The following is a 14,512-nucleotide window of genomic DNA, read 5'->3' on the forward strand; positions in this document are numbered from 1 at the left end:
GGCAGGGACAGGGACACCCAGGGACACGTGGAGAAGGACAGGAGTGGCTAGGGACAGGGACACAAAATCACACACAGGGACACACATGGAAAAGGACAGGAGTGGCTAAGGACAGGGACACACGTGGAGAAGGACATGTGTGGACTGGGACACACATGGGGAAGAACATGCATGGAATGGGACGTGCATGGAGAGAGATGCACATGGAGAGCAGACACGAACACTTCCAGGGATGCAGGGGCAGCCCCAGCTGCTCTGGGCACCCTGTGCCAGGGCCTGCCCACCCTGCCAGGCAGGAATTCCTCCCCACTGTCCCACATGGTCAGGGACACCCCCCATGGCACCCCTTGCACAGCTCCCGTGGCCCCAAACAGCCCCGTGTCTGGCTGGACAGCAATGTCTGGGTGAAAGCTGCAGCTGGGAAACGTCCCTGTGTGTAATTTGGGAATAAAAACCTCCCAGCCCCAGAGAAAGTCATCCCAGCAGGGAGGAAAAAAGGATATTGACATTTATAGACAAATCACTGACGCTTTATTCTTATTTTTCATCATTAAAACCAGTCTCCAGCCTTTAAAGCACCACTGTTGCTTTGAAATTTAACAGAGTAACCATCACAAACCATAATTCATCAGGGACAAAGGCAAGACATTTACAGACATTGTCCTTATAATGTAAAAAACTGATTTGTTTTCTGGGCTTTAAAACCTGCAGCTTCTCACTACTCATGAGTCACACCTTATGAGAATTTTAAGCTTTTTCCTTTTTAAGGATTTACTTCTCAATATTTATCAGTGAGATACAGTTGAAATTCACAGCAGTTTTTACCTTTCTCAGGATTTCCCCCCTCTCTTTTTAAGGTGTTTGGTCTTATCAAGTTTTTGAGAGTGCAAAAGTGCACAACTTCTGTAAATTCTTCATGACTACTTTGTTTGAAATTATTATTTTACAGTGGTCAGGTAATCAATCCCTGCCTTTGCATGCCCTAAACAGTGAGAGGTGCTACAGTCACACGTATCTCACTCGACAGCAAACTGAAAATAAACTCTAGTGTTTGCAGCTTTTAATTTTCCATATTCAACTTTTATCCGTTGCCAATTAACAGTTTGGAATAATAATCCCTGAGGTATTCCCTCTCCTTTCCCTGCACACCAAGATGTCAAATACCCCCAAAATTAATTATTTCCAATGTCAGGCTCATGTTAGTTTGGAGTTAAGATTGTTAGGGCCAAACCATTTCAGCCTCCAAGGGTGGGGAAAGTGCAAAGTCAGAGGAGGATTTGTTTTCCAAGGATGACAGCAGAAAAGGAAAAACATTAGGAAAAACATTCCTCCTTGGAAAATCACTCTCCAAGCCCTCCCAGCCCCAGATCTCTCAGGGCTGTTCAGCAGCACTGCTACCAAACCAGGTACAGCATCAGCTCAGTCCTTGGCTGAAGCAGTTTAAAATAACCAAAATCATGAACAAAAATTAGGAAAATTTGAATTGCAGAAACCAATATTAAAAATGAAGCAGGCTACAAACTGGCAGAAGCTCAACAGCTAAAGGCAGCAAATGCCAGGGCATTTCTTAAGTGCCATTTCTTGGTTGGCAGCCCCCATTTTCTATTTTAATTCTATCACTAATTTGATAAGGTGGCTTTTGTGAAATTACAGGATGCTTTCAGGTGTTTGAGTTCTGGTGGCACTCAGCAACCTCAGCAGGACTGGGAAGAGGCTTGGATTTGGATTAAATATGTCTTTTGTAACCAGAATGTAAGAAATAATCCACTCATCCCACTCTGGAGTATCTAAAACTCTGCAAGGTATAAAAGATGCAAAGTTGCAGAAAATCTGAGACGTTTCAGGGGCTGCTGAAGGCTTGGTCTGTGCCTTTGACCTGCAACACAGGCAGGGAGTTTTGCTGACTCCCCGTGCAAAGCCAGTGCCAGGAGACAAATCAGAAAGGCAGGGATTCCTTTTCTAGAGTATCAATTTCAGAGCATTAAAGCACAATATCTACTTCAATCCCTGAGGAACAAAACCTCAGAACTTCATGAGTCCCCTGTGATTTCTGAGGTGGCATTCCCAGTATCCTCCTCAAAGCAAACATAGGCTGCTCCTCTGGACAGGTATTTGATTCCCTCTATCTCCCCCCCACCATTGCTTGGCTTTTGGAAGTGAATTTCAATCATGTCCTGCACACTTTCTTCATCCTCTTCCACCTCTGGGATTCCTTTCAGCAGAATGGTTTTCTTGGAAACCCTGCAGTGTGGCTGGGGAGGAAAGAACAAACCTGGATTATACAGCAGCTGTGCACTCAAAGGAACTGGGACAGATGGGGATTGGATTCCTCACTCAGGTGTGGCTGGGATCTCTGAGCTTTAGATAGTGGAAATTCCTCTGGAAAGAGCAGGAATTCAGGATTCACACTACAATGAAGGGTCTGGAGGGGTTTTGGAGGAGCAGCTGAGGGCACTTGGTTGGCGGGAGGAGAGTGAGGGAAGACTCATCCCAGTCTGGAGCTTCCTCCTGAGGGACAGCTCTGAGCTCTGCCCTCTGGGAACACAGGAACAGTTTAGAGAACATTCCTGGAGCTGGGTCAGGGCAGATTTAGGTTGGATTTCAGTGAAAGGCTCTTTTCCCAGAGGGTGGCTGGGCACTGCCCAGGCTCCCCAGAGAATGGGCACATTCCCAAGGCTGCCAGAGCTCCAAAGGGTTTGGACAGTGCTCCCAGGGATGCTCAGGGTGGGATTTTGGGATGTCTGTGCATGGCCAGGAGCTGGATCCATGATCCTGTGGGTCCCTCTCAGCTCAGGAGATTTTGTGGTTCCATGATTCTGAGCCCACACCTTAAGTGGTGTGTCCTGCACTCCTTAATGCAGCCACACTCTGGATTTGGGGAGCTCGGATGGCTCCTGACAGCACCACCCCATAAAATCCCTGCCAGGACATGCCCCATACCAGCTGGGTGTCCTGCACACTGCAGCCCCTGCTTTAATTACAAAGGCCTAATTATGGACACATTTCTGACCTGATCACCATTGCTCCTAAAGCAGCAGACAGCTGGAGGGAGTGCCAGAGTCACAATTTGGACTGAATGGAGGAGTGAAATCAAGGAATGGATGAGCAAATGTTGCATTTGTTGGGCTCTGGGATCATGGCAGAGCTTTGTGCTTAACCTCCTTCCCAAAGAGCCCAGCACAGTCACGTGGGGAGTGCCGAGATAATTCCATCAAGGAAAAGACAAGCACACCCTTTAAAAATAAATTGCAGCTTCACATGTGCTCAACAGCCTATTTGACACCCACACTCCTGTGAAGTTCACACAAAAGGAGTGAAAACTCTGCCCAGCCTCCTATTTCCCACTTATCTGTTCTATCAGCCTGCAGTAGATTCTTTTACCTGAAACTTCCTCAGGTGGAAATCAAAATGTGGGGAGACAGAAATGATGAACCACCTTTCCTCTGCACAGAAAGGGTATTTAGTACATCCCACAAAGTTGTAGCTTGCTGTAAGAGAATAAAGAAAAACCCCAGTTAATTATTTAATATAATTTAACCAGTATTTTATAAACATTTCAAAGACCAGGCTCATCTTTGTGGATGTGCGATGAGCACACTTGTAGATTCTTTAAAAATCTGCAAGAAGTCTATTTGGCACTTCCAACAAAAAAGCAAAATCATGAAATGCCCACAAAGCTCTTTGAATTCGGATAAGAAAATATTCCAGGCTCTACCTCCAGGTTTGAGGAATGTGATGACAGCTGTCCCAGACCCCTTGTTGTAGGTGACATTTTCTATTTCTCCTCCTCCTTCTGCCTGCTCAGTTTTGTAGAAATGCAGCTCAAGTTTGTCTCTTATCCAGTCTTCAGGAATGGGAAGCTCAGGTATGTCTGAAACGTTGATCTTCCTTCCAGAGACAGTGACGTGGAGCTAAAAATATCAAATTTGTGTGCACTTTGTGACTGAAAACACTGGAAAAAAAGAACCTAAAGCTTTTAAAGAGCTCTGATTTTGAGAGTTGCATATTTCAGTTGTTTACCTCAAACTGGAATCCCATGTCAAGTTCAAAAGGCTTCACTGTCACATTTGCTGTTCTGTCGTCCAGGTTCACACAGTGCTTGCTCATCTTTGTCAGCCTCTGGGCAACTGAAGGAAATCAGATACGAAAAGCTTTGTTTAATCATTGTAAACCCCAAAATATTCCCCAGTCTCTTAAAAAAATCTCCTTTTGCATCAGTAAAGGAGAAATTAATTATCATTAGGCAACCAGATCCCAAGCATCCATGTCTACTTCCATAAAATCTCTGTGGTTTTATGCAGGCCAAATAACATAATAACGAAATATTATATCAACACCAATAATTACAAACAATATTATTAAAACAATATACAATAAATATAGCAAGTATATTATTAATTATACATATTAAAATAGATTTTGAGTGGGACTAGTAAAACTTTTAAGCTGTCAAAAGATGCTCTTATTGTATAAAATATTAACACACGATTTTTCCTGTTCTATTCAAAATACCCTTGGGGGAAAACCACACCACTACCAGGTGAAATACATCAGAGACATTAATTTTATAATTAAAATACACAACATCCTACCTTCTTCATCTTCAAAAGTCAGCAGTGCCTGGTTCTGGTTGAGTCTGAAGGGGGTTTTTGTGGCTGCCCCAAAGACACAGTGGGTGTCCATATCTGTATCTGCCCCATCATCCTTCAGCTCTTCCAGGTGACTGAACTTCAATCTCATTTCTGCCACCTTCTTTTTAATCTCCAACTTTAAATTTAACACAAGAAAAAGAAAACTTGAAAATTACCAATGCTATGAATAGTTCTGATTCCACTGCCTTCCATTTAATCAATGTCTGCTTGTTTTCATCCTCCCACACTTCCAGTACCTCTTGGATTTATTTCCTTATCCTCTGCCTGTTTCAAACTGGCTTGCCAGGAAAAATAAGAAACTTTCAGGTTTATTTCATATTGAAATTAGTAGAGGTTCAAATGCTGAACAAGTGGCCCCAACAGCCTTTAAGAGGGGCAGGTTCAGTGGGGAGGCTCAGGTTTCCCAAAGCAGCTGGGGCTGCCCCTGGATCCCTGGCAGTGTCCCAGGCCAGGCTGGACAGGGCTTGGAGCAGCCTGGGGCAGTGGGAGTATCCCTGGGGCTGGAATGGGATGGGATTTAAGGTCCCCTCCAACCCAAACCATTCTCTGAAAATAAAAATCTGCCCTCCTAAAAGACTGATTTCCAAATATTCCACCTCCTTTACCGGATTATCCTGGGAACTGTGTTCTTCCAGGTCTTCTTTGAGCTTTTCAATCTCTTTCTTCAGCTCTGTGTTTTCTTGCTTTAGCAGCAAGAGTTCCTGCTACAGGCCAAAAAGATGAAATGCAAAATTGAACACTTAAATAAAGACAGAACTATATTTCAGCAACATCTGGGCAGTTTCTGCCATGCTGCTGCTCTTCCCTCTTCATGTCCTTCTCCTTCCTCCTGCCTGCTCCATAATTCCTCCAGAACAAGGAATCCTGCTTGGACACAAAGCTGTGTGAGCAAATCCAGGATTTCCTGGACAGGGGATGTGAGAGGATGAGAAGGAAAGAGAGCAGATGTTGTCAGCTCCAGCCAGCCACCATCACAAGGTGGCTCCTGGGAAGCCAGCAAGCACTGCAGACACTTGGAGCACTTCCCATCAGCTGAAGGCCAAAGCCAGATGCTGAAAATGACCTTTCCTGGGTACAAATCCAAACTCTTGTGATTAAAGAACCAAAATCAGCTTTCAGAAAACCTCCCCTAACCTGAGTGTGTTTAAGCTATTAATTATATTGTAATAGCTTGAAGCTGTAATGTTTCATCAGTGATTCACCAAAGAAGCACCTCCTTGGCAGCCTGTGGAACCTCCTGCTGCTCCTGCACATGGAATATTGAGGGAATGAACCAAGGGGTCTGGAACCAAGCAGTTCTAGAAGGAAAAACCCTCTTCAGCCAGCCCTGGCTCTTGCCCAGCTCACTGGCACTTAAGAAATTGTTGCATTGTGCTTTTATATGCCATGTTATGATAAGCTGCACTTTAGGTTTTGGATTGTTCCTAAAGTTGTACTTTATGTTTTGGATGCTGATCCTTTGGGTGCTGTGACTTCTCACAGAACAGGGAGCTGGCAAAGCAGTGGAATCACCCCAGTGGGCTTCATCCCCTTCACCCAGACCTGAAACTCATCTCTAGGGGGGAACCTTGGAAGATGAAGGTTGGTTTTGTCAGGTTTCATCCCAAAACAGACTCAGTTTTTTATTGCACTGTCTCTTTGCCTGCCAGTGAAAAACTGAAGTGCAGCAAAAATCGTGTGGGACATTCCAGCAGTACAGCTGCACACTGGCAAGGCCACTGAAACTGGGAATGTTCCTCCCATGTTCCTAGCCCACAGCTCCTCCCCAAGCCTGCAAACACCAGCAGCCCCTCCTACCTCACAGCTGCTGACTCTGTCCTGACGCTGTCTCTCCTGCTCCTTCAGCTCTGCCAGCTCCTTCTCTGCTCTGTCACACTCTGCATCAGCTCTTAGTTTGCAGTAAAACAGGTCAGCTTTTGCCTTTTCAATATCTTCAACTCTTACCTGGAGCGCAAAAAGAAGATGATTTTAAATTTTTTACAGGTTTATTTCTAGAGGAAGGAACAAAACCTTGAGTAAGGCCTTTGTACTTATTGATTTTTAACACTTTGGGTAAATATTCAACTCACAAGAGTGGGATCAACACAAGCACAAAGCACTGGAGAACAGAACCAATTGAAGATGTTATAAATGTGGGGGATCTGATGTGATTTTAGAGGGATGCACCAATCTTTATCTTTTAGCAAATTTCCAGGATTCCACGTGCTTTACAGAACTTGCCTTCCACAGCCTCAGCTCTTCCTTAAGTTTTTCCATCTCTTCCAGGGATGTTCCAAGGGGATCAGGGGACACCATACTCTGCAGAGAGAAGAGGAACACATTGGTTTTCTCCTCAGTTGTTGGCCAACAACTGAGACACCCCAATTCTAAAACAATCTCAAAAAAATGAAAAAGATTGAGATTCTAAAACAATCTCAAAAAAATGAAAAAGTTTAACCAAAAAAATTTAAAACATCATTCACTTAGGTCAAATTGTTGAATTATTTTAATGGCTGGACAGGACAAAAATCTATGACATTGTGAATTGCTGGCCAGCCATTATTATTTGTTAATTATCCAATTGCTAAAATGCACAGGTTAATATTTAGCTAAATAATAAACCTAGTTGTCTCCATGTTTTTTCACACAGAACTAAGCCCCTCAAATCTACAAATGTTTATAGCTCTGCTTTCCCAGCAGTTCCTCCAGGAGGAGGTGTCAATAAAAAAAAATAAAAGTGAAAATGGGATTTTGATCTTCCAGGCTGGGGGAGATTGGACAAAAAAAAAAGTAATACCAAGGAAGGTGATAAAAGAACCATTTCAGAATTGAAATTCAGGGCACAAGTTCACAAGGGCAGGGAAGCTACAAAGCCCAGAGAAAATCTCTGTTCTGCTTTGTTTCTATGACTGCAATATTCTGCAGAAAAAAAAATCCAAAAAGATCTGCTGAAATATTTCCTCTCTTTTTAGTCAAGATTACATAAAGCTTGAATGGGAATCATGAAATTTAGGCATGGAAAAGGTCTAAATTAGATGATTCATGGAAAAGATCTGAATTAGATGATCTTGTCAGTTCTCTTGGTAATGCTGGGTATTTCCTAAAAATAATAAAAAAGAAAGTATTTCTTCCAGTTTCAAATGAAGCAAGAGGGAAATACCCATCTGTGTCTTAGTTACAATGGGAAAAATATTCCTTCACTCCAGGGACTGAGTGCAAGGAGTAAAAGGGATGCACGTGCCAACAGCTGGAAGACAATAAGAAAAGGATTTTTTACTAAAAAAATGGTTTCACTCAACAGTTTCCATCCTGAAAGAAGGAAAAAAAAATAACCAAGAAAACACAAGAAACACCAGGGCAAGTCCCATCCCAACCACTTGTGCGCTGCTGGAGCTGAATCCCAGAAAAGGGAAATTCCCTAAAATCCTCCACAAATGATGAGCAAGAAAGGCAGGACAGAAAGTTCTGGATGCAGAATCTTGGGAATGGGATTCTCCCTATGGAAACAGGAGGTGGAAATGGGGAATGTCCCAAGTATTAAAGAGTGGAAGAAGGTAAGACAAACAGAAACAGTGGGAGCACAAACCTTCAGTCAGAGATACAAAAGTCAAATACAGATTTCACTCCAGGCAGCACATCAGGAAATACTTACAAAACCATTGTCGTGTAGAGATAACGGGGGGCTTGTAACATCCATGGAAATCTGAGGAAACAGGAAAAATTACAACACTGAATGTATTGTTTGGGGATTTTTTTTTAATGCAACAAAGTATCGGGAATAGCAGAAGCTGTGCTGAGCAGAAACGGAAACCCTTTCACACAGCAGATAATTTAAAATTTGGAATCCATTGCCACAGCATTGTGTGGACACAGATAAAAAGGAATTTGGGGAAGCTCCCAGGCCACTGACCAGGAGGAGATGCCAAGGGGCAGAGGCTCCCAAGCCAATCTGTGGCTGCCGGGCCAAGGTTTGATCCTCTAAGGTTTAGGTTGGATACCCCACAGGCCTGACCTTGAAATCCCAGCAGGAGCAGCCCAAATTCCCGACCCATCCGGGCAGCCCTGACCCTCTCACCTGGGAATCCTCACCTGGATTCTGAGCCGTCACCCAGAGGCTTGAAACAGGTTTTGGATCCCGGAATCCCTTCCTGGCTTGGATCGAGCAGCCAAAATTCAGAGACTTCTGTACAGTTTCCTGGGGAGGGGAAAAAGAAAGTGAAAGCATAAAGGAACAATAGCTCCCCTTGGTTTATCCGCGACTCCTCCAAGGGACCCGAGGGCTCCCTCACCGCCCAGCTCCCGGCCGGGACGGGCTGGGGGCACGGCCGGGACGGGCTGGGGGCACTGCCGGGGCTGCTGCAGCTGCCAGCGGCTCCTCAGACACCTCCGGAGCCGTCCCGGGGCCGCCTTTCGCTTTCGCTTCCCGGCCGGGGGAGGAGGAGCCGGGCCCCGGCCGGCCCCCTCACAAACCCGGGGGCCGGGCCCCGGCCGGCCTCTCACACACACACCGGGGAGCCGCGGGGTACCCGGGTGTCTCTGGCTGTATTTGTGTAGCCTGAGGGAGGAGCTGCTGCCCCGGCTGCCCCTCAGCCCAGCCCTGATGAGGCCGAGGGGCACAGATGTGGAGAAAACGGGGAAATCCCGGGAAGAGGCGGGGAAAGGGCGCTGGGGCGGCGCCCTCAGGGCGGGCGTGAGGGCGGCCATGGCCTCACGGCGGAGCCGGTGCTCGCCCGTCCCGGCTGCGAAATCAAACAACACAAACTTAGCCGACTCTGCTGAGTTTATTTAACCATTTATTTACTTGTAATTCTCTGGGGTTACGTGGTGGTTTGTAAAGAATATGGTTTATTTCTGTGGCGGAAAACATCCCGGACAGAAAGAGCCCTTGCAGATGGAGATGGCGCGTTCCAAGAAGTTAACGTATAGAAGAATTTTGGAGAACCGAGTGTCAGCTTGTCACCGAAATGTGACCTCTAAAGAGGTTTCTGGGAAAAATAAACTCACTTGGATTCCAGTGGTGGTCGTGTTGAGGAACAGAAAGCACTGGGTTCTCATCCAAGGGAGGCTGGAGAGGGGCTGTGAATAAGGGATGGAGCGACAGGAGCCAGGGAATGGCTCCCACTGCCAGAGGGATGGGTGGGAGATTGGGAATTGGGAATTCCTGGCTGGGCTGGAATTCCAGAGCAGCTGGGGCTGCCCTGGATCCCTGGCAGTGCCCAAGGCCAGGTTGAACTCGGCTTGGAGCAGCCTGGGACAGTGGAAGGTGTCCCTGCCCATGGCAGGGCTGGAATGGGATCTTTAAGTCCCTTCCAATCCAACCCATTCCATGATTCCACACAGATAACTAAAGGAAGGAGTCCATACCCTAGACTAAGAAGAAAAATGAAGTGTATTACTTTCAGCTTTCCTTCCAAACTAAGCTGATGGATCTTTTAGCGTTCCCCTCAAAATTGCAAACAGACTTGCATTCATTGGCCAAAGGATTTTGTCTGAGTCGCAGTCGAACAGCGCTGACTGCTCACTAAATTAATCCTCAAAAATTCAAAATATGCCAAATAGTTGGGGCAGGCGTAAACGCTGACTTTGTCACTTTGCAGATGCGGACTCTACTTTTGGAGAAAAAGCAGCCGGAGCTGGATAACAGCGGAGCTCCGTGGTGGAGCTGGTTGGGCTCTGTGAGCACACTCGAGGAGGTCTGGCTGGAGCAGCCTCATTAAGGGCTTCAGAATTTTAATTTTCACTGGCTCCACAAAGGGAATCTTGGCTTGCCCCCTGCTTGGATAGTGATCACCTCATGCCACTGAATTCACTGGGAGTTTTACCCACAGTGTAATTGTTGTGGCAGCTTCAAAAGTCCTTATCTGTTTTTCCAGATAAGTGGATGAAAATCTGACCCTGCCTTTGAGGGTTTATTATTATTGTTTTTGTTATTATTTTCTGCCTTGACAATGGCTAACATTGTTTACTATTGCTTTATAAACACAAAGTTGGTTACCAATGAGTAAAAGGGAGAGGTTTGCTGGAGTAGCCAGGGAGGAGGAGGTGGTTCTGTTATGACCTAAGCCCCGCAGATTTTCAGATTCAAATGTCACAGTGGTGGGCTGCTCTCCAGTGACCGTGGTCATGTTGGGATCTGAAGGAGCTTCATTTCCCCGAACTCCAGGGAACGAGCAACGTCAGCCAGCTTTGGGATTTGAGCTGAACAATGTGTTTGTGCTTGTTTGGTAAAGGGAATTTATTGGAGATGCTGACCTGGGCCAAGTTCCTTAACTGAAATGGGGTTGACTTGGAGTTGATCTCTTAGTGCATTTCTGGGTGTTCTGGATTTATGGTGTTAGCCTCATGTGAAGCAGAGTAAAGGGAAAAGTGTGGATTTCATAACTCTGAGGAGTTTTGCTAAAGGGAAAAATGGAGGAGTAAAGTACAGCACAGAGTACAAGAAGCTTCTCAACTCTCTGAGCTACCTGCATTGATTCCAAACTTGCTCTTCGGGAGCCTGAAAAACTCTGAATGAGCCTAAGAACTGGAAATTTGAAAAGAAAATCATGATCAGGACTCATCTGCAGCAAGAAACACTGATTAAACTGGAGGAGGTTTCACAGCCATAAGGTACCTTTTGTTGGTACCAAAATTGTTTGACCATAGCTCAGTTAAGAATCTCATGGCATCACCTTCAGAGGGAGAAAATTTGGGTTCTTTTAAAGTTACAACAGATTCAAAGAGGGAAGTAAATGGAAATTAGTGGGATTAGTGGTGTCTTCCCTGCTGATCTCCAGGATTTTCAGAGTCTGGAAAATGGGCCTTTTGTAGTTTGTGGTGCTTTTGTGCTTTTTAGTACTTGGCAAAAAGGAAATAAATTTCCAGGTCCTTCTTTAAGGAGCTGCACGTTGCCACACAGGCAGGACACAACTGTGGTGACTGCTGTACCACCTCCCATCCTCAGGAATCCCTACTAAATTACTGAGAAAAAAACCCACTGACCTCAGGCAAACAAAGAAATCTTTCTGTCCTTGGTGCTGTTCAAGTATTGAGGAGCAGATTGGGATCTTCCATTGATTGTGTTCTGTAGGTGATAACTTAGCCTTCAGAAAGCAGCATGAAAATCCATCAGGATATGAGTTCTGGATCTCACTGCCGAGGCACCAAAATCTGGAGTTATCAAACCTTGATGTCAACGAGACTCCAAAAACATGGATCCCTCAAGAAGTTTCCAGCCCTTCAACTCCCTGTTTCTCCTGAGTGTTCATGTAGCCAGTCCAGGCTGGGGAATGACCCAGCTTCAAAGTGAACCCAGAATCAAGCTGGGTTTAGCTGGCTCGTTTCTCCACTCCAGCTCATCCTGGTGATGTGCAGCAGGGTCAGTGGGGGTGAAGGAAAACTTAGTTCAGAGTGACAGGGCTTCAGTCTCCTCTGATGAGGGACAGGTTCCAGATTGTTTTTTAAGGGGCTAACATTGTAGGCAGCACAAACCCAATCCTTTTTTCAACCCTTTTTATTTCTAGCAAGGCAAAGGAGGAAAATAGACCTGACAAGGAACTCCAACACCCTGAGTTTAGGTGTGAATACCTGCCTCATAAATTGCAATTGCCTTCCCAGCACAAGCAGAAGGATGAAATGAACTCTCTCTACCAATCTCTGTAGTTCCCAGGAAGGGTTCCAGCAGGAGCTGGAGGTGTTCCAGCTTCCCTGGGCTGTGTGTTTCCCGGGAAGCAGCGCTATGAGGCAATGCCCTGGGCTAGGAATTAATCCCAGCTCTGCTGCTGAAAGCAAACAATGCAGAAGGAATCCTCTGAGATGTACATTGGCAGGGCTGAATCCCGTTCCTGTTCTTCGGAAAATCACTGCATGTTAAGGAAATAATGAATTAAACTCACTGCAAATGGCACTGTTGGTGTTGCAGGGAGGATTAGTGGTTTATTGAGGCAGAATAAATTCCAGTTTTGTGCTAAGAAGGTGTAAATGAGAGGGCAGGGAAAGCAGGAGAGCAGGTGTGGAGATGTGCCTGACAAAAGTACCATTCTGTGGGACACAGGGAATGCCTTCCACTGCCAGAGGGCAGGGATGGGTGGGATATTGGGAAGGAATTCCTGGCTGGGAGGGTGGGGATGGGCTGGAATGGAATTCCTGAGAAACTGTGGCTGCTCCTGGATCCCTGGAAGTGTCCAAGGCCAGGGTGAATGGTGCTTGGAGCACCCTGGGGTAGTGGGAGGTGTCCCTGCCCATGGTCTTCAATATCCCTTCCAACCCAAATCACTCTGGAATTCCATGATCCTATTGAAAAAAACCCTCCTTTTCTGTTTGTTGCCAAACTTTGTAGTCAGCAGGATTTCTGAAAGAATATAACTCTGAATGAAAACTACCAAGATAATATTTTTGGTAATATTTAAATAAGTGCCTCAGTCTCTGGAAATTATTTTTGAAAGCAATTGTGACATTCCCACACCTTTTTTTTTTTTTTTATTCCCCAAAATTATTTTATACAATCCGTTCTTCTTGGAAGAAACATTTACTGAGTGTCAAGCAAAGAGAAAGTCCTAAATGGAAAGCCATGGTGCAGCTGAGAATGAAAAAGTGAATATGTGCAAGTTAAAACATGGGAATTGCTCATGTAGAAATTTCTAGGAAGGAGAGTAACCCCAGTGTTCCAGAGCTTTGTCCTTGACACATTCCTGGAAAAATTCAGTGAGTGGTGAGGAAAGGTCATTTCTGAGAAGCTGCTAACGAGAGCTGGGTGTGCTGGGCTTGCTTCATTAACACCCCTGGGTTAGTTCATCCCATTCCCCCGTCCTGACAAACCTGGGATCTCACCCCTGACAAACCCTGGGATCTCACCCCGTATCCTGACATTCCAGACTCATCTCTCACTTTGCCAACCCTGACAGGGAGCTCGGGCAGTGAGAAGCTTTTCTTTCTCCTTTCCATTTTCCCTTTCCTTTACCCTTCCGTTTTCCTTTTCTCTTTCCCTTCTCTTTCCATTTTTCCTTCTCTTTTTCCTTTCTCTTTCCCCCTTTCCCTTTTCCTTTCCCTTTTTCCCTTTTCCTTTTAATTTTTTTCCATTTTTTCCCCCAAAATAACCCAGAGCTGAACTGTTTTGGATGCACTCATATTTAACTTTCTGCCTTCACTGTTGTACATAAAGCACCTTCTGAGGAAAAAGCACCAACAGCTCTCAGCCCAACTCATTTCCAAGTGTTACCAACTCCTAAAAACTGTTTTGTTTTTACAGGATTTCTTTCAACTCTGTTTTTTTATGGCACTGATTCTGGCTGAAGATACTTTCCTGTGTCCAGCTCTAAAAGAAGTGGCTTGTAATCCTTAATTTTCTGGTTTAGGTCTGACAAGTTTCACATTAATTCAACATCAAATATCTATTCTGATGTTATTCACAGCCTTAAAATTCACTGAATGAATTTGCGTTTTTATTATTTCACTGCACAAAACAAATTAAGTTTTAGGGAGGAGAAAACTTGTTAAAAAATCGGGTAAAAAGTAGTTGTGGAAAGAAAGAAGATCTATTGAAATATACTGAATTCCTCAGGAATTACCTTTCCCAGGATGAGTGTGCTGGCAGGAGGAGTCCTGTATCAAAGCCTCGGATATTCCACAGGCAGTAAATTTTGGTAAACTTGTATCACCGGCTTTTGGGGAAAGATGATTCATTGCACTCTCATCACCCCGCTCTAAATTCAGGATATTGATTTATTTAATGGGATGCAGCTGCTACTATTCAGGGAAGAGAGAGAATGGAGTTTCTGGGGTGCCACTGCCAGCTGGGGAGCTTTGGAAATCTGCTCAAGTTGGGCTGGGATTCCTGGAAAAAACCTGGATCTGGTCTGCAAACCACTGGATATCAAACTCCACACATGTTCCACCAGGATGGG

The 14,512-nt window shown here is 45.1% G+C and overlaps 1 protein-coding gene across 7 annotated transcripts; it reads right to left on the reverse strand.

Moving 5' to 3' along the window:
* Positions 1–508: 508 nt before the first annotated feature.
* NMI (N-myc and STAT interactor) lies at positions 509–9,724 on the reverse strand. 7 transcript variants are annotated; one of them, XM_064435330.1, is made up of 11 exons: positions 9,636–9,724; positions 8,707–8,826; positions 8,284–8,334; positions 6,873–6,950; positions 6,450–6,596; positions 5,258–5,356; positions 4,593–4,767; positions 4,021–4,127; positions 3,716–3,911; positions 3,382–3,488; positions 509–2,252 (listed from the first exon to the last, which is right to left on the reverse strand). In XM_064435330.1, exons 1-11 carry the CDS (start codon positions 9,684–9,686, stop codon positions 2,031–2,033), a joined length of 1,353 nt encoding a protein of 450 aa, XP_064291400.1. In that variant the 5' UTR covers positions 9,687–9,724; the 3' UTR covers positions 509–2,030. The 7 variants fall into 7 exon arrangements, with proteins under 7 accessions (XP_064291400.1, XP_064291405.1, XP_064291403.1 ...); XM_064435335.1 differs by lacking the exon at positions 9,636–9,724 and adding an exon at positions 9,158–9,188; XM_064435333.1 differs by lacking the exon at positions 9,636–9,724 and adding an exon at positions 9,158–9,185 and having other exon boundaries at positions 8,721–8,826.
* Positions 9,725–14,512: the final 4,788 nt, after the last annotated feature.

Source organism: Passer domesticus, chromosome 10 (assembly GCF_036417665.1).
Source record: "Passer domesticus isolate bPasDom1 chromosome 10, bPasDom1.hap1, whole genome shotgun sequence".
NCBI classification, from domain to species: Eukaryota; Metazoa; Chordata; class Aves; order Passeriformes; family Passeridae; genus Passer; species Passer domesticus.

Excerpts from the sequence above, each read along its gene's own strand:
- NMI (XM_064435330.1), bottom strand. The coding sequence starts at position 9,686 with ATGAGAACCCAGTGCTTTCTGTTCCTCAACACGACCACCACTGGAATC. Across the intron at positions 3,489-3,715 it reads CACATTCCTCAAACCTGGAG|CAAGCTACAACTTTGTGGGA; the intron begins GTAGAGCCTGGA and ends ATTCTCTTACAG. Across the intron at positions 2,253-3,381 it reads TCCACCTGAGGAAGTTTCAG|CCACACTGCAGGGTTTCCAA; the intron begins GTAAAAGAATCT and ends TTTCCTCCCCAG.